Here is a 20,071-nt window from a genome sequence, read left to right as displayed (position 1 = left end):
AAACAAAATTCCCTTCTTCTTTGTCGCTCCTTATTGGGAGACCCAGACAATTGGGACGTCCAAAAGCAGTCCCTGGGTGGGTAAATAATACCTCGTAATAGAGCCGTAACGGCTCCGTCCTACAGGTGGGCAACTGCCGCCTGAAGGACTCGCCTACCTAGGCTGGCATCTGCCGAAGCATAGGTATGCACCTGATAGTGTTTCGTGAAAGTGTGCAGGCTCGACCAGGTAGCTGCCTGACACACCTGCTGAGCCGTAGCCTGGTGTCGCAAGGCCCAGGACGCTCCCACGGCCCTGGTAGAATGGGCCTTCAGTCCTGAGGGAACCGGAAGCCCCGAGGAACGGTAAGCTTCGAGAATTGGTTCCTTGATTCACCGAGCCAGGCTTGACTTGGAGGCTTGTGTCCCTTTACGCTGGCCAGCGACAAGGACAAAGAGTGCATCCGAGCGGCGCAGGGGCGCCGTACGAGAAATGTAGAGTCTGAGTGCTCTCACCAGATCTAACAAGTGCAAATCCTTTTCACATTGGTGAACTGGATGAGGACAAAACGAGGGTAAGGAGATGTCCTGATTGAGATGAAAAGGGGATACCACCTTAGGGAGGAATTCCGGAACCGGACGCAGAACCACCTTGTCCTGGTGAAACACCAGGAAGGGGGCTTTGCATGACAGCGCTGCCAACTCAGACACTCTCCGAAGTGAAGTGACTGCTACCAGGAAAACCACTTTCTGTGAAAGGCGTGCGAGAGAAATATCCCTCATTGGCTCGAACGGTGGTTTCTGAAGAACCATCAGCACCCTGTTCAGATCCCAGGGTTCTAACGGACGCTTGTAAGGAGGGACGATGTGACAAACCCCTTGCAGGAACGTGCGTACCTGTGGGAGTCTGGCCAGGCGCTTCTGAAAAAACACAGAGAGCGCAGAGACTTGTCCCTTAAGGGAGCCAAGCGACAAACCTTTTTCCAATCCGGATTGAAGAAAGGACAGAAAAGTGGGCAAGGCAAATGGCCAGGGAGAAAACCCCTGAGCAGAGCACCACGACAGGAATATTTTCCACGTCCTGTGGTAGATCTTGGCGGACGTTGGTTTCCTAGCCTGTCTCATAGTGGCAATGACCTCTTGAGATAATCCTGAAGACGCTAGGATCCAGGACTCAATGGCCACACAGTCAGGTTGAGGGCCGCAGAATTCAGATGGAAAAACGGCCCTTGAGACAGCAAATCTGGTCGGTCTGGCAGTGCCCACGGTTCGCCGACCGTGAGATGCCACAGATCCGGGTACCACGACCTCCTCGGCCAGTCTGGAGCGACGAGGATGACGCGGCGGCAGTCGGCCCTGATCTTGCGTAACACTCTGGGCAACAGTGCCAGAGGAGGAAACACATAAGGAAGCCGAAACTGCGACCAATCCTGAACTAAGGCGTCTGCCGCCAGAGCTCTGTGATCTTGAGATCGAGCCATGAATGTTGGGACCTTGTTGTTGTGCCGTGACGCCATTAGGTCGACGTCCGGCATCCCCCAGCGGCAACAGATCTCCTGAAACACGTCCGGGTGAAGGGACCATTCACCTGCGTCCATGCCCTGGCGACTGAGAAAGTCTGCTTCCCAGTTTTCTACGCCCGGGATGTGAACTGCGGATATGGTGGATGCTGTGGCTTCCACCCACAGCAGAATCCGCCGGACTTCCTGGAAGGCTTGCCGACTGCGTGTCCCACCTTGGTGGTTGATGTAAGCCACCGCTGTGGAGTTGTCCGACTGAATTCGGATCTGCTTGCCTTCCAGCCACTGCTGGAACGCTTTTAGGGCAAGATACACTGCCCTGATCTCCAGAACATTGATCTGAAGTGAGGACTCTTGCTGAGTCCACGTACCCTGAGCCCTGTGGTGGAGAAAAACTGTTCCCCACCCTGACAGACTCGCGTCCCCGAAACTCTGGAGAATCTCCAGAGTAACGTTGATGCTGTGTTGGCATGCCTCTTGAGAGGGTGCCTTGACCAGCAGATCGTCTAAGTAAGGTATCACTGAGTGACCCTGAGAGTGGAGGACCGCAACTACTGTAGCCATGACCTTGGTGAAAACCCTTGGGGCTGTCGCCAGGCCGAACGGCAGTGCCGCGAACTGAAGGTGTTCGTCTCCTATGGCGAAGCGCAAGAAGCGCTGATGCTCTGGAGCAATTGGTACGTGGAGATAAGCATCCTTGATATCGATCGATGCTAGGAAATCTCCTTGGGACATTGAGGCGATGACGGAGCGGAGGGATTCCATCCGGAACCGCCTGGTCCTTACGTGTTTGTTGAGCAGTTTTAGGTCCAAAACAGGACGGAAGGACCCGTCCTTCTTTGGAACCACAAACAGGTTGGAGTAGAAACCGTGACCCTGTTGCTGAAGAGGAACCGGGACCACCACTCCTTCTGCCTTCAGAATGCCCACCGCCTGCAGAAGAGCCTCGGCTCGCTCGGGAGGCGGAGATGTTCTGAAGAATCGAGTCGGAGGACGAGAGCTGAACTCTATCCTGTAACCGTGAGACAAAATGTCTCTCACCCAACGGTCTTTTACTTGTGGCAGCCAGGTGTCGCAAAAGCGGGAGAGCCTGCCACCGACCGAGGATGCGGTGTGAGGAGGCCGTAAGTCATGAGGAAGCCGCCTTAGTAGCGGCACCTCCGGCGGTCTTTTTAGGGCGTGATTTAGACCGCCATGCGTCGGAGTTCCTCTGATCCTTCTGCGGCCTTTTGGACGAGGAGAATTGACCTGCCCGCACCCCGAAAGGACCGAAACCTCGACTGTCCCCTCCTCTGTTGGGGTGTTTTTGGTTTGGCCTGGGGTAAGGATGTTTCCTTTCCCTTGGATTGTTTGATGATTTCATCCAATCTCTCACCAAACAAACGGTCGCCAGAAAATGGCAATCCACTTAAGCACTTTTTGGAAGCCGAATCTGCCTTCCATTCCCGCAGCCACAAGGCCCTGCGTATTGCCACCGAATTGTCGGCTGCAACCGCCGTACGGCTCGCAGAGTCCAGGACAGCATTAATAGCGTAGGACGCAAATGCCGACGTTTGAGAGGTTATGGACGCCACCTGCGGCGCAGACGTACGTGTGAGTGCGTCAATTTGCGCCTGACCAGCTGAGATAGCTTGGAGTGCCCATACGGCTGCGAATGCTGGAGCAAAAGACGCGCCGATAGCTTCATAGATGGATTTCAACCAGAGCTCCATCTGTCTGTCAGTGGCATCCTTGAGTGAAGCTCCATCTTCCACTGCAACTATGGATCTAGCCGCCAGTCTGGAGACTGGAGGATCCACCTTGGGACACTGAGTCCAGCCCTTGACCACGTCAGGGGGGAAAGGGTAACGTGTATCCTTAAGGCGCTTGGAAAAACGCTTATCTGGACAAGCTCGGTGTTTCTGGACTGCCTCTCTGAAGTCAGAGTGGTCCAGAAACATACTCTTTGTACGCTTGGGAAACCTGAAACGGAATTTCTCCTGCTGAGAGGCTGACTCCTCCACTGGAGGAGCTGAGGGAGAAATATCCAACATTTCATTGATGGACGCAATAAGATCATTCACTATGGCGTCCCCATCAGGAGTATCAAGGTTGAGAGCGGCTTCAGGATCAGAATCCTGATCAGCTACCTCCGCTTCATCATACAGAGAGTCCTCTCGCTGAGACCCTGAACATTGTGATGATGTCGAGGGGATATCATAGCGAGCTCGCTTAATCGGTCTGGGGCTGCGGTCCGTGTCAGAGACCTCACCCTGGGATCCATGAGACACCCCAGGAGGACATTGCTGTTCCAACTGAGGGGGACCAGGGGGCAATGATTCCACAGTGCCCATGGCTTGAGATGCCGGCCTGGACTGCAAGGCTTCTAATATCCTAGCCATAGTCTCAGAAAGTCTTTCAGTAAAAACTGCAAACTCCGTCCCTGTCACCTGGACAGTGTTAACCGGTGGTTCTCCCTGGGCCGCCCTTAGCAGAGGCTCCGGCTGAGAAAGTGCCACAGGGGCCGAGCATTGCACACAATGAGGGTCAGTGGAACCTGCCGGCAGTATAGCCGTACATGCTACACAGGCAGCATAGTAAGTCTGTGCTTTGGCACCCTTGCTATTTGTGGACGACATGCTGTTGTCTCCTCTGAGCAATACAGGAGGATATATAGACAAAAATCAACAGTGCACCATACAGTGTAAAGTATAGTCTATAATCATGTAATCTATAAGTACACTTCTGCACTAGTGGGGCCAGCACCACAGGTGCTGCTTACCGCCTGCACAAAGCGGTTGTGTGGGCACCAGAAATCCTGCCTGGGTCTCCCTGAGCTTGTCTCTCCTCTCCAGCGTTAGCAGAGCTGACAGGAATGGCTGCCGGCGTCCTGAGGAGAGGAGGGAGCCGTGGGCGTGACCCAGAAAAGTGCGGGAACTGGTGCCCCACTGTGCAGAGTGAGGGGGGTGGAGTATGCAAAGCATGCTCCAGCCCTCAGTGCTGCCGACCTGTACAGCGTCCCGCCCTTCCCCTGACTGGCAGGGCTGGGGGCGGGAAGAAAACGAGACTAGGCCGCAAAAGCCGGGGACTCGAGTTATAAGCGCGGCCGCCGTATAAGCGCGGTCGGCGCGGAAGTCCCCGGCGCACTAACAGTCCCAGCCGCGCCGCAGTGATAACCATGGCAGCGGCGGTCAGCGCGGCAGTCCCCCTACACGAACACACTCAGCAACGCTGAAGTGTGTAATGGCACAAACGCAGCCAGCGCTGCTGTCCCCGGTGCACTAGCACACCCAGCAATGCTGGAGTGTTGCTGTGCGCGGTCCCCACGGGGACACAGAGTACCTCAAAGTAGCAGGGCCATGTCCCTGAACGATACTCGGCTCCTATCCAGCATGGTCCTCAGGAGCTGTGGATGGAGCACGGTCTCCTGTGCCTGGAGACCGAAAGGATCCCACTTCACCCAGAGCCCTAATTGAGGGATGGGGAAGGAAAGCAGCATGTGGGCTCCAGCCTCCGTACCCGCAATGGATACCTCAACCTTAACAACACCGCCGACAAGAGTGGGGTGAGAAGGGAGCATGCTGGGGGCCCTGTTATGGGCCCTCTTTTCTTCCATCCGACATAGTCAGCAGCTGCTGCTGACTAAGCTGTGGAGCTATGCGTGGATGTCTGCCTCCTTCGCACAAAGCATAAAAACTGATGAGCCCGTGGCAGCATGGGGGGTGTATAGGCTGAAGGGGAGGGGCGTTACACTTTTAGTGTAATACTTTGTGTGGCCTCCGGAGGCATAGTTATACACCCAATTGTCTGGGTCTCCCAATAAGGAGCGACAAAGAAATGATAAGTAAAAAAAAAATAGAAAAAAAAAGCACAAAAAAATAAAAAAAAGGCTTGGTCTAAGGGGAAAGAGGGAACATTCCCTGTAAATGGTTTTTGTTTTTAAATAAAATCCTGTGCTTTGATATAGAGCGACGTGATAAGACTCTGCTTTCTTGCAGCCACCACTAGAGGGAGCTAATGAGTTTACTGCATCCTGGGGCAGCACTGACTGCAATAATACAGTATTCAGGGAGTTCCTCACCTCCCTCTAGTGGGGAGTGATGGTGTTACGCAGTGGATTTGGACCTATAAAGATAAGACATGAACTGGATCAGCACAAGATTTTGAATTAAAAAATGTAAATAGTAATAAATGGTAAATTTTCACTTCTTGGTGGCATTGTAGATTTTTAATGTTGTTACAAAGTCTCTTGCCTACCGTGATTACATTTTAAAGGGAACCTGTCAGGTCCAATATGCACCCAGGACCACAAGCAGGGAAGCAACACCCTTGGGACTAGTCCCCTCGCTCATTAGCATACGATAAAAGATCTTTTTAAAAACAAAAAAACACGCACCGCTGTCGTCATCTTCAAAGTTGGTGAACACGTGATCGACGAGGAAGCCGGCCAGCTCCGCCTGGAGAGGGGAATCTGCTGAATAGGCGAGTGTCTGCAGGTAGGATCGCCCACCGCCGCCGACGCGATCACCGCAACTCACCAAGAGATCACTGAGTAGTGTAAAAGCCTGCAGAGGAAATTAGCAGAAAAGGATCGTAATGACAGAAGAACCTACCACTGAATGGTTCCTAATATAATGAGTGTGAAGGTTTTCTGCAGCCACCACTAGGGGGAGTTCAGTGCGCGCTGTTATTGTTTTCAATGTGTAAAGTGAATGGAATGAGCTCCCTCTAGTGGTGGCTGCAGGTAACCACAGTTTCTATCTCCACATCAAAATATTTCATCAGCCATGTATAAAAACAAAACAAAAACCTCATAACAAAGCAGTCGGGTTATTTCCGCACACCAAATAGTAGGATGAAACACACATTATGAGCTAGGGCATCTAGACATGTAATCCACGGTTGCCAAGTTAATGGGTTATTCCCATCATCACAGACAGGTATCATCGGAAAGAGATAGTTACATACAGGGCCTGATGAAAGTATTCGGCCCCTTGAATTTTTCAACCTTTTTCCACATTTCAGGCGTCAAACATAAAATATAAAAATGTTAATGTTCTGGTGAAGAATCAACAACAAGTGGACACAATTGTGAAGGTGAAAGAAATTTATTGATTATTTTAAACTTTTTAAAAAAATAACTGAAAATGGTGGCGTGCAATATTATTCATCCCCTTTACTTTCAGTGCAGCAAACTCACTCCAGAAGTTGATTGAGGATCTCTGAATGATCCAATGTTGTCCTAAATGACTGATGATGATAAATATAAGCCCCTGTGTGTGATCAAGTCTCCGTATAAATGCCCCTGCTCTGTGATAGTCTCAGGGTTCTGTATAAAGCGCAGAGAGCATCATGAAGACCAAGGAACACAACAGGCAGGTCCGTGATACTGTTGTGGAGAAGTTTAAAGCCAGATTTGGTTACAAAAAGATTTCCACAACTTTAAACATCCCAAGAAGCACTGTGCAAGCGATCATATTGAAATGGAAGGAGCATCATACCACTGCAAATCTACCAAGACCCGGCCGTCCATCCAAACTGTCATCTCACACAAGGAGAAGACTGATCAGAGATGCAGCCAAGAGGCCCATGATCCCTCTGGATGATCTGCAGAGATCTACAGCTGAGGTGGGAGAGTCTGTCCATAGCACAACAATCAGTCATACACTGCACAAATCTGGCCTTTATGGAAGAGTGGCAAGAAGAAAGCCATTTCTCAAAGATATCCATAAAAAGTGTTGTTTAAAATTTGCCACAAGCCACCTGGGAGACACCAAACATGTGGAAGAAGCTGCTCTGGTCAGATGAAACCAAAATAGAACTATTTGGGCACAATGCCAAACGATATAAAAGCAACACAGCTCATCACCCTGAACACACCATCCCCACTGTCAAACATGGTGGTGGCAGCATCATGGTTTGGGCCTGCTTTTCTTCAGCAGGGAGAGGGAAGATGGTTATAATTAATGTGAAGATGGAGGGCGCCAAATACAGGACCATTCTTGAAGAAAACCTGTTGGAGTCTGCAAAAGACCTGAGACTGGGACGGAGATTTGTCTTCCAACAAGACAATGATCCCAAACATAAAGCAAAATCTACAATGGAATGGTTCACAAATAACCGTATCCAGGTGTTAGAATGGCCAAGTCACAGTCCAGACCTGAACCCAATCGAGAATCTGTGGAAAGAGCTGAAAACTGCTGTTCACAAACGCCTCCATCCAACCTCACTCAGCTCCAGCTGTTTACAAAGGAAGAACAGGCGAGAATTTCAGCCTCTCCATGTGCAAAACTGATAGACACATGCCCCAAGAGACTGCAGCTGTAATCGCAGCAAAAGGGGGCGCTACAAAGTATTAAGTTAAAGGGGATGAATAATATTGCACGCCCCAATTTTCAGTTATTTTTAAGAAGGGAATTTTGTTACTTACCGTAAATTCCTTTTCTTCTAGCTCCTATTGGGAGACCCAGACGATTGGGTGTATAGCACTGCCTCCGGAGGCCACACAAAGCAATTACACTAAAAAGTGTAAGGCCCCTCCCCTTCTGGCTATACACCCCCAGTGGGATCACTGGCTCACCAGTTTTAGTGCAAAAGCAAGAAGGAGGAAAGCCAATAACTGGTTTAAACAAATTCACTCCGAGTAACATCGGAGAACTGAAAACCGTTCAACATGAACAACATGTGTACCCGCAAACAAACCAAAAATCCCGAAGGACAACAGGGCGGGTGCTGGGTCTCCCAATAGGAGCTAGAAGAAAAGGAATTTACGGTAAGTAACAAAATTCCCTTCTTCTTCGGCGCTCCATTGGGAGACCCAGACGATTGGGACGTCCAAAAGCTGTCCCTGGGTGGGTAAAGAATACCTCATGTTAGAGCTGCAAGACAGCCCTCCCCTATAGGGAGGCAACTGCCGCCTGCAGGACTCTTCTACCTAGGCTGGCGTCCGCCGAAGCATAGGTATGCACCTGATAATGTTTGGTGAAAGTGTGCAGACTCGACCAGGTAGCTGCCTGGCACACCTGTTGAGCCGTAGCCTGGTGTCGCAATGCCCAGGACGCACCCACGGCTCTGGTAGAATGGGCCTTCAGCCCTGATGGAACCGGAAGCCCAGCAGAACGGTAGGCTTCAAGAATTGGTTCTTTGATCCATCGAGCCAGGGTGGCCTTAGAAGCCTGCGACCCTTTGCGCTTACCAGCGACAAGGACGAAGAGTGCATCCGAACGGCGCAAGGGCGCCGTGCGGGAAATGTAGATTCTGAGTGCTCTCACCAGATCTAACAAATGTAAATTCTTCTCATACTGATGAACTGCATGAGGACAAAACGAAGGCAAAGAGATATCCTGATTAAGATGAAAAGAGGATACCACCTTCGGGAGAAACTCCTGAATGGGGCGCAGCACTACCTTGTCCTGGTGGAAGACCAGGAAGGGAGCCTTGGATGACAGCGCTGCCAGCTCAGACACTCTCCGAAGAGATGTGATCGCTACCAGAAAAGCCACTTTCTGTGATAGTCTAGAAAGTGAAACCTCCCTTAGAGGCTCGAAGGGCGGCTTCTGGAGGGCAACTAGTACCCTGTTCAGATCCCATGGATCTAACGGCCGCTTGTACGGGGGTACGATATGGCAAACCCCCTGTAGGAACGTGCGCACCTTAGGAAGGCGTGCCAAACGCCTCTGAAAAAAGACGGATAGCGCCGAGACCTGACCTTTAAGGGAGCCGAGCGACAAACCTTTTTCTAACCCAGATTGCAGGAAAGAAAGAAAGGTAGGCAATGCAAATGGCCAGGGAGACACTCCCTGAGCCGAGCACCAGGATAAGAATATCTTCCACGTTCTGTGGTAGATCTTAGCGGACGTGGGCTTCCTAGCCTGTCTCATGGTGGCAACGACCCCTTGGGATAATCCTGAAGACGCTAGGATCCAGGACTCAATGGCCACACAGTCAGGTTCAGGGCCGCAGAATTCCGATGGAAAAACGGCCCTTGGGACAGTAAGTCTGGTCGGTCTGGTAGTGCCCACGGTTGGTCGACCGTGAGCTGCCACAGATCCGGATACCACGCCCTCCTCGGCCAGTCTGGGGCGACGAGTATGACGCGGCTGCAATCGGATCTGATCTTGCGTAGCACTCTGGGCAAGAGTGCCAGAGGTGGAAACACATAAGGGAGCCGGAACTGCGACCAATCTTGCACTAGGGCGTCTGCCGCCAGCGCTCTTTGATCGCGAGACCGTGCCATGAAGGTTGGGACCTTGTTGTTGTGCCGGGACGCCATTAGGTCGACGTCCGGCCTTCCCCATCGGCGACAGATTTCCTGAAACACGTCTGGGTGAAGGGACCATTCCCCTGCGTCCATGCCCTGGCGACTGAGGAAGTCTGCTTCCCAGTTTTCTACGCCGGGGATGTGAACTGCGGATATGGTGGAGGCCGTGGCTTCCACCCACATCAGAATCCGCCGGACTTCCTGGAAGGCTTGCCGACTGCGTGTCCCCCCTTGGTGGTTGATGTATGCCACCGCTGTGGAGTTGTCCGACTGAATTCGGATCTGCCTTCCTTCCAGCCACTGCTGGAAGGCTAGTAGGGCAAGATACACTGCTCTGATTTCCAGAACATTGATCTGAAGGGTGGACTCCTGCTGAGTCCACGTACCCTGAGCCCTGTGGTGGAGAAAAACTGCTCCCCACCCTGACAGACTCGCGTCTGTCGTGACCACCGCCCAAGACGGTGGTAGGAAGGATCTTCCCTGTGATAATGAGGTGGGAAGAAGCCACCACTGCAGAGAGTCCTTGGCCGTCTGGGAAAGGGAGACTTTCCTGTCCAGGGATGTTGACTTCCCGTCCCATTGGCGGAGAATGTCCCATTGAAGTGGGCGCAGATGAAACTGCGCAAACGGAACCGCCTCCATTGCCGCCACCATCTTCCCGAGGAAGTGCATGAGGCGTCTTAAGGAGTGCGACTGACTTTGAAGGAGAGCCTGCACCCCAGTCTGTAGAGACCGCTGCTTGTCCAGCGGAAGCTTCACTATCGCTGAGAGAGTATGAAACTCCATGCCAAGATACGTTAGTGATTGGGTCGGTGACAGATTTGACTTTGAGAAGTCGATGATCCACCCGAACGTCTGGAGAGTCTCCAGTGCAACAGTCAAGCTGAGTTGGCATGCCTCTTGAGAGGGTGCCTTGACCAGTAGATCGTCCAAGTAAGGGATCACAGAGTGTCCCTGAGAGTGCAAGACTGCTACCACTGCCGCCATGATCTTGGTGAACACCCGTGGGGCTGTCGCCAGACCAAATGGCAGAGCTACGAACTGAAGATGGTCGTCTCCTATCACGAAGCGTAGAAAGCGTTGGTGCTCTGTAGCAATCGGCACGTGGAGATAAGCATCCTTGATGTCTATTGATGCTAGGAAATCTCCTTGAGACATTGAGGCAATGACTGAGCGGAGGGATTCCATCCGGAACCGCCTGGCGTTCACATGCTTGTTGAGCAGTTTTAGGTCCAGAACAGGACGGAATGAGCCGTCCTTTTTTGGCACCACAAAGAGATTGGAGTAAAAACCTTGACCTCGTTCCTGAAAAGGAACAGGGACCACCACTCCTTCTGCTCTTAGAGAATTCACCGCCTGCAGAAGGGCATCTGCTCGGTCGGGATGTGGGGAGGTTCTGAAGAACCGAGGCGGAGGACGAGAACTGAACTCTATCCTGTACCCGTGAGACAAAATGTCTGTTACCCACCGGTCTTTGACCTGTGGCAGCCAAATGTCGCAAAAGCGGGAGAGCCTGCCACCGACCGAGGATGCGGAGGGAGGCGGCCGAAAGTCATGAGGCCGCCGCCTTGGAAGCGGTACCTCCGGTTGCTTTCTTGGGGCGTGAGTGAGCCCGCCAGGAATCAGAGCTCCTTTGCTCTTTCTGAGTCCCTTTGGACGAGGAGAATTGGGGCTTGCCCGAGCCTCGAAAGGACCGAAACTTTGACTGCCACTTCCTCTGTGGAGGTTTGCTTGATCTGGGCTGGGGTAAGGAGGAGTCCTTACCTTTGGACTGTTTAATGATTTCCGCCAATTGCTCACCAAACAGTCTGTCTCCAGATAATGGCAAGCTGGTTAAACATTTTTTAGAAGCAGAATCTGCTTTCCATTCTTTTAACCACAAGGCTCTGCGCAAAACTACAGAGTTGGCGGATGCCATTGAGGTACGGCTCGTAGAGTCCAGTACCGCATTGATAGCGTAGGTCGCAAACGCAGACATTTGTGTAGTTAGGGACGCCACTTGCGGCACTGCTGGACGTATGAGAGAGTCCACCTGTGCCAGACCAGCTGAAATAGCTTGGAGCGCCCACACGGCCGCGAATGCTGGAGCAAACGACGCGCCGATAGCTTCATAGACAGATTTCAACCAAAGGTCCATCTGTCTGTCATTGGCATCTTTAAGTGAAGCCCCATCCTCCACTGCAACTATGGATCTAGCTGCAAGCCTGGATATTGGAGGGTCCACTTTTGGACACTGGGTCCAGCGTTTGACCACATCAGGGGGAAAAGGATAACGTGTATCCTTAAGGCGTTTAGAAAAACGCTTGTCCGGATAAGTATTGTGTTTCTGGATGGATTCTCTGAAGTCAGAGTGGTCCAGAAAAGTACTCAATTTACGCTTGGGATACAGGAAATGGAATTTCTCCTGCTGTGCAGCTGCCTCCTCTGCAGAAGGGGCTGGGGGAGAAATATCCAACAGCCTATTGATGGCCGCTATAAGGTCATTTACCATGGCGTCACCATCTGGCGTATCCAAATTGAGTGCGGCGTCAGGACAAGACTCCTGATCACCCACCTCTGAGTCATCATATAGAGACCCTTCTCGCTGAGACCCTGATCCGCGTGATGACGTGGAGGGTCTCTCCCAGCGAGCTCGCTTAGGCGGACTGGGACTGTCATCGGAGTCAGAGCCCTCAGCCTGTGATGCCTGGGACCCCCTTGAATTACGGATTAATTCCAGCTGAGGGGGGCCGGGGAACATAGACACAGCGGTGTCCATGGTCTGAGCAACTGGCCTGGACTGCAAGGTTTCCAGGATTTTTGCCATAGTCACAGACATTTTATCAGCAAAAACTGCAAATTCTGACCCCGTCACCGGGGCAGGGTTCGCAGGCGACTCTGCCTGGGCTACCACCACCATAGGCTCTGGCTGACGAAGTGCCACTGGGACTGAACATTGCACACAATGAGAGTCGTTGGAGCCTGCTGGTAGATTAGCCCCACATGCTGTACAAGCAGTGTAAGCAGCCCTTGCCTTGGCACCCTTGCGTTTTGTGGATGACATGTTGTTGTCTCCCCAGAGTAATATAGGGTACACAGCCAAGAAGCGACCAAACAGTGCAGTATATATATATATAAATATATCTGGTACAGCGAAAAACAGTACACAAATATAACACTGTGGCACTAGTGGGGCCGCACGTATGTGCTGCTTACCGCCCGCTTAGCGCGGGTGTGTGGTCGCCAGAAAACCCTAGCCTGGGTCCCCCAGAGCCTGCGTCCGTTCTCCAGCCAGACTGCATGTGTATAATGGCTGCCGGCGTCCTGGGGAGCTGCAAGCCTGGGGGCGGGCTTAGGGCGTGCACAGAGAAAAAGCGCGAAGCCTGTGTCCTACTGTGCTCAGTGAGAGGGCTGGAGCATGTAAATCGTGCTCCAGCCCTCGGCGCTGCCGATTGAACAACGTCTCTCCCCTACCCTGATTGACAGGGTGGGGGGCGTTAACGAAGCGGAGCTAGGCCGCAGAACAAACCGGGAACTAAAGTTAGAAGCGCCGCCGCCGTAAAAGCGCGGTCGGCGCGTCCCCGGCGCACTACAAGTCGCAGCTGCGCCGCCGCTCCAGGGGCGGTCGGCGCGGCGATCCACACACATAAAGTCCCCCAGTAATCTGCGGGGACTATAAGCCCAGCGCACAGCGCTACAGTCCCCGGCGCACTAGCACACCCAGCAAGTCTGGGATGTGCGTGGCCTGTCATACGGGGACACAGAGTACCTGAAAGTTGCAGGGCCTTGTCCCTGAACGGCACTCCCGCTCCACATCCAGCAGGTTCTCTGGGTCTGTGGATGGAGCCCGGCCTCAGGGCTTGGTGGCCGGTAAGATCCCACTTCCTCAGAGCCCCACAGGGGGATGGGGAAGGAAAACAGCATGTGGGCTCCAGCCTCCGTACCCGCAATGGGTACCTCAACCTTACAAACCACAAGTGGGGTAAGAAGGGAGCATGCTGGGGGCCCCATATGGGCCCTCTTTTCTTCCATCCGATATAGTCAGCAGCTACTGCTGACTAAACAGTGGAGCTATGCGTGGATGTCTGACCTCCTTCGCACAAAGCAGAAAACTGGTGAGCCAGTGATCCCACTGGGGGTGTATAGCCAGAAGGGGAGGGGCCTTACACTTTTTAGTGTAATTGCTTTGTGTGGCCTCCGGAGGCAGTGCTATACACCCAATCGTCTGGGTCTCCCAATGGAGCGCCGAAGAAAAAAAAGTTTAAAATAAGCAATAAATATCGTTCACCTTCACAATTGTGTCCCTTGTTGTTGATTCTTCACCATTAGTTTACAATTTTTATCTTTATGTTTGAAGCCTGAAATGTGGGAAAAGGTTGAAAAATTCAAAGGGGCCGAATACTTTCGCAAGGCACTATAGATGACACTCAAATTTTAGGAAACGTGGAGACAAAAAAAAGGAAATCTGTTTAACCCCTTCACGACTGCGGGCAGTAAAATTACGTCCTATTTTAACGTGACTTAACGACCAGGGACGTAATTTTACTGCCTAAACTTCATTTGATTGCCGTGGCCATAGCAACGGCTTTCAAATGATGTCCCCTGCTGTTTCTTACAGCAGGGGACCTTTGCTTGACCCCAGGGGGGTGGCATCGCCAACCCCCATCGACGATCGATGTGATTGGCTGTTCAAATCTGAACCGCCAACCACATCATTCGCACTGATTTCGGCAAAAATCATGCCCGAATTAGTGCAATACTATGAGATCCTGCTATGAGATGCCGTAGCAGCTACAGCAGATCATAGGTGGATCTCAAACATGCCACCCCCAGCCCCTGCAGCACTGATTGGAGCGATTGTGCTATGACGCGCAATCGCTCCAATCAGTGTGCAGTGGGGAGGTCTGATCTGCCGGTGGCCGCCCTCCCCAGGCCTGTGCAGTGGAGTGGAGTGGCTGGTACTTGTGTGCGCGCTCCCGTTATGGCCCCTGCGCGCTCCCGTTATGCCCCTGCCCGTGCCCCCCGCGGTCTGCCCCCCACGCCCCGATCTGCCCCCAGACATCCCGATCTGCTCCCCCTGCGATCTGCCTGCCTCCTCTGTCATCTCTATTCTGCTTCCTTCCTTCCTTCTTTGCTTCTCCGGTATCCCCCTCTGCTCTCCCGCGCCCCCCTCTGCTCTCCCCCTCCCCTCTCCCCTTGACGTCCTCTTACCTGCCTTCACCGGGTCGTCCGATTTCTTCACTGGCCCGATCACATCTGCCTCCATCGCTGGGTCCTTCCCGGGTCTTCTGCTGATCTGTCTAACGTCCTGCCTGCTGCTCCTGTACAGCTGTCTCTCTCGCTTGCCTTCTGTTCCTCCTGCTACTCCTCTGGGTACTGTGAGTATAACTTTTTTTTCCCCCCCTGTATCCTGTCCATTTTTACACCTCATCCGTCTGTGCGTCCCGCCGAGCACTGATCACGGATGCAGATAACGGATCTGAATCCCTGCTCAATTTTTGGCATGACTTTTTTCCGTATCCGCGACGCTTTTTGTATCGCATCTGTCCGTGCGTCCCGACGAGCGCTGATCAGGGATGCACATAACGGATCGGCATCCCTGCTCAATTTTTGGCGTGACTTTTTCTTTTTTCCGTATCCCCGACGCTTTTTGTATCTCATCCGAATGTGCGTACTGCAGCGGCCGATCAGTGCACCGCGTCTGTGCGTTTGAAAAGTTAAATGGCGTTCCTTCTCTTCTGAGCCTCGCCATGCGCCCAAACAATTTATTTCCACCACATATGAGGTATCTGCGTACTCAGGAGAAATTGCACAATATGTTTTATGGTACATTTTTTCCTGATACCCTTGTGAAAAAAAAAGCTACGTGGTTCAAGTAACAGTTTTGTGGTGAAAAAAAAAAAATTGTATTCATGGATCAACATTATCAACTTGTGTGGAGCCCCTTGGGGCTCGCTAAACATCTAGATAAACTCCTTGAGGCGTCTAGTTTCCAAAATGGGGTCACTTGTGGGGGAGCTCCAATGTTTAGGCACCTCAGGGGGTCTCCAAATGCAACATTACGTCAGCTAATGATTCCAACCAATTTTGCTGTCAAATGGTGCTCCTTCTCTTCTGAGCCCCGCCATGCGCACAAACAATTACTTTCCACCACATATGAGGTGTCTGTGTACTCAGAAGAAAACGCACAATACATTTTATGGTGCATTTTTTCCTGATACCCTTGTGAAAAAAAAGCTACCTAGTTGAAGCAACAGTTTTGTGGTATATAAAAATTTTTTTCTTTTCACAGCTCAACGCTATAAACTTCTGTGAAGCCCCCAGGTGTTCAAAGTGCTCACCAAACATCTAGAAAAATTATTTGAGGGCTCTAGTTTCCAAAATGGGGTCACTTGTGGGGTAGCTCCATTGTTTAGGTACCTCAGGTGGTCTTCAAACCCAACATGGCGTCCGCTAATGAGTGCAGCTAATTTTGAAGTCAAAAATTCAAATGGCGCTCCTTGCCTTCCGAGCCCTGCCGTGTGCCCAAACTTTTGATTTCCACCACATATGAGGTATCTGCGTACTCAGGAGAAAATGGACAATACATTTTATGGTGCATTTTTTCCCGATACCCTTGTGAAAAAAAGCTACCTAGTTGAAGCAACAGTTTTGTGGTAAAGAAGGGAATTTTGTTTACTTACCGTAAATTCCTTTTCTTCTAGCTCCTATTGGGAGACCCAGACAATTGGGGTGTATAGCTTCTGCCTCCGGAGGCCACACAAAGTATTACACTTTAAAAAGTGTAACCCCTCCCCTCTGCTATACACCCTCCCGTGCATCACGGGCTCCTCAGTTTTGGTGCAAAAGCAGGAAGGAGGAAACTTATAAATTGGTCTAAGGTAAATTCAATCCGAAGGATGTTCGGAGAACTGAACCATGAACCAAAAGAACAATTCAACATGAACAACATGTGTACACAAAAGAACAACAGCCCGAAGGGAACAGGGGCGGGTGCTGGGTCTCCCAATAGGAGCTAGAAGAAAAGGAATTTACGGTAAGTAAACAAAATTCCCTTCTTCTTTGTCGCTCCATTGGGAGACCCAGACAATTGGGATGTCCAAAAGCAATCCCTGGGTGGGTAAAAGAATACCTCGATAAAAAGAGCCGAAAAAACGGCCCCCTCTTACAGGTGGGCAACTGCCCCCTGAAGGAGTCGCCTACCTAGGCTGGCATCTGCCGAATCATCGGCATGCACCTGTTGGTGTTTCGTGAAAGTGTGCAGACTCGACCAGGTAGCCGCCTGACACACCTGCCGAGCCGTAGCCTGGTGTCGCAATGCCCAGGACACCGACGGCTCTGGTAGAATGGGCCTTCAGCCCTGCAGGAATCGGAAGCCTAAAAGAACGGTAGGCTTCAAGAATCGGTTCCTTGATCCACCGAGCCAAGGTTGACTTGAAAACCTGAAATCCCTTACTCTGGCCCGCGATCAGGACAAGAGCGCATCAGACCGGCGCAGGGGCGCCGTGCGAGAATGTAGAGCCGGAGTGCTCTCACCAGATCTAATAAATGCAAATCCTTTTCACATTGGTGAACTGGATGCGGATCCAAAGAGGGTAAGACGATATCCTGATTGAGATGAAACGGGGATACCTTAGGGAGAAAGTCCGGGACCGGACGTAGAACCACCCTATCCTGGTGAAACACCAGGAAGGGGGCTTTGCATGACAGCGCTGCCAGCTGAGACACTCTTCTGAGTGATGTGACTGCCACTAGGAAGGCCACCCTTTGCGAAAGGCGAGATAGAGAGATCCCGCATCGGCTCGAAAAGTGGCTTCTGAAGAGTCGTCAGCACCCTGTTAAGATCCGAGGGTGTTAACGGATGCTTGTAAGGTGGGACCGGAAAGCGCCGATACTTGTCCCTTGAGAGAGCCGAGAGACAAGCCCTTGTCCATTCCGGATTGAAGGAAAGAAAGAAAAGTGGGCAAGGCAAACGACCAGGGAGTAAAACCCTGATCAGAGCACCAGGATAAGAAGATCCTCCAAGTCCTGTGATAGATCTTGGCGGACGTTGGTTTCCTGGCCTGTCTCATGGTGGCAATGACATCTGGAGATATCCCTGATGACGCTAGGAGCCAGGACTCAATGGCCATACAGTCAGGTTTAGAGCCGCAGAATTCAGAAGGAAAAATGGCCCTTGAGGCAGCAAGTCTGGTCGGTCTGAGAGTGTCCACGGTTGACCCACCGTGAGGTGCCACAGATCCGGGTACCACGATCACCTCGGCCAGTCTGGAGCGACGAGGAAGGCGCGGCGACAGTCTGACCTGATCTTGCGTAACACTCTGGGCAATAGTGCCAGAGGAGGAAATACATAAGGCAGTCGAAACTGCGACCAGTCGTGAACTAGCGCGTCTGCCGCCAGAGCTCTGTGATCCTTGGACCGAGCCATGAATGCCGGGACTTTGTTGTTGTGCCGAGACGCCATTAGATCGACGTCCGGCGTTCCCCAGCGGCAACAGATCTCTAGAAACACGTCCGGGTGAAGAGACCATTCCCCTGCGTCCATGCCCTGGCGACTGAGAAAATCTGCTTCCCAGTTTTCTACGCCCGGGATGTGAACTGCGGAGATGGTGGAGGCCGTGGCTTCCGCCCACAGCCGAATCCGCCGAACTGCTCGGAAGGCTTGACGACTGCGTGTGCCGCCCTGGTGGTTGATGTACGCAACCGCCGTGGCGTTGTCCGACTGAATTCGGATCTGCCTGCCCTCCAGCCACCGCTGGAACACCGTTAGGGCTAGATCCACTGCCCTTATCTCCAGAACATTGATCTGAAGGGAGGACTCTGTCGGAGTCCAGGTTCCCTGAGCCGAGTGGTGGAGGAAGACCGCTCCCCACCCTGACAGACTCGCGTCCGTCGTGACCACAGCCCCGGCTGGGGGCCGGAGGGATTTTTCCTTCGCCCAGGAAGTGGAAAAAAAGACACCACTGAAGAGAGGTTTTGCTGCAAGGGAAAGAGAGACGTTCTTGTCTAGGGACGTCGACCTCCTGTCCCATTTGCGGTGTCCGATAGAATCGGACGCAGACGAAACTGCGCAAGGGAACTGCCTCCATTGCTGCCACCATCTTCCTTAGAAAGTGCATGAGGCGCCTCAAGGGGTGACTGGGCCCGAAAGAGAGATTGCGCCCCTGTCTGTAGTGAACGCTGACTATGCAGCGGAAGCTTCACTATCGCTGAGAGAGTATGAAACTCCATCCCGAGGCAAGTCAGTGATTGGGTCGGTGTCAGTTTTGACCTTGGAAATTTGATGATCCACCCGAACCCCTGGAGAGTCTCCAGAGCAATGGTCAGGTTGTGTTGACATGCCACCCAGGAGGGTGTCTTGACTAGAAGATCGTCTAGGTAAGTGATCACCGAGCGGCCCTGAGAGTGTAGGACCGCCACCACTGCTGCCATGACCTTGGTGAAGACCCGTGGGGCTGTCGCCAGGCCGAATGGCAGTGCCACGAACTGAAGGTGTTCGTCCCTGATGGCGAAACGCAGAAAGCGTTGAAGCTCGGGTGCGATCGGCACATGGAGATAAGCATCCTTGATGTCAATTGATGCTAGGAAGTCTCCTTGTGACATCGAGGCTTCAGAGTGTTCACCGCCTGAAAAGGTGCATCGGCTCGCTCGGGGGGCGGAGATGTTTCGAAGAAACGAGTCGGAGGACGAGAGCAGAGCTCTATCCTGTAACCGTGAGACAGAATGTCTCTCACCCATCGGTCTTGGACATGTGGCCACCAGGCGTCGCAAAAGCGGGAGAGCCTGCCACCGACCGAGGACGCGGTCTTGGTGAGGCCGAAGTTATGAGGAAGCCGCCTTGTGACTTAGACCGCCATGCAGAAGAGTTCCTCTAGCCCTCCTCTGACCTGTTGGACGTGGAGGAACGGAACTTTGCTGAGGACCGAAATGACCGAAACCTTTGGACTGGGGCAAGGACGAGACCTTTCCCTTGGACTGTCTAGTAACTTCATCCAATTGCTCGCCAAACAAACGGTCGCCAGAAAATGGCAAACCGGTTAAGAACTTCTTGGAAGCAGAGCCTGCCTTCCATTCACGTAGCCACATGGCCCTGCAGACTGCCACCGAATTGGTGGATGCTACCGCTGTACGGCTCGCAGAGTCCAGGAACGGCGTTCATGGCGTAGAACGAAAAAAAGCTACGCCTGAGAAGAGAAGGCCACAACCTGCGGGGCAGAGGTATGTGCAACCGCAATAATCTCAGCCAGAGAAGCTGAGATAGCTTGGAGTGCCCTCACGGCTGCGAAGGCTGGAGCAAAAGATGCGACTATGGCTTCATAGATGGATTTCACCATAAGCTTTATTTGCCTGTCAGT

The 20,071-nt window shown here is 52.3% G+C and overlaps 1 protein-coding gene across 1 annotated transcript in view; it reads right to left on the bottom strand.

The window, feature by feature from the left end:
• The window catches only part of STAG3 (STAG3 cohesin complex component), a 550,068-nt gene that overhangs the window by 187,190 nt on the left and 342,807 nt on the right, over window positions 1–20,071 (bottom strand). The window contains 1 exon segment of the mRNA XM_075346684.1: window positions 5,874–6,042. Within this exon segment, the coding sequence (XP_075202799.1) occupies window positions 5,874–6,042 (169 nt within the window).

This window comes from Anomaloglossus baeobatrachus, chromosome 4, assembly GCF_048569485.1.
Source record: "Anomaloglossus baeobatrachus isolate aAnoBae1 chromosome 4, aAnoBae1.hap1, whole genome shotgun sequence".
Classification (NCBI taxonomy): Eukaryota; Metazoa; Chordata; class Amphibia; order Anura; family Aromobatidae; genus Anomaloglossus; species Anomaloglossus baeobatrachus.
This window is presented reverse-complemented; position numbering and strand designations above follow the sequence as displayed.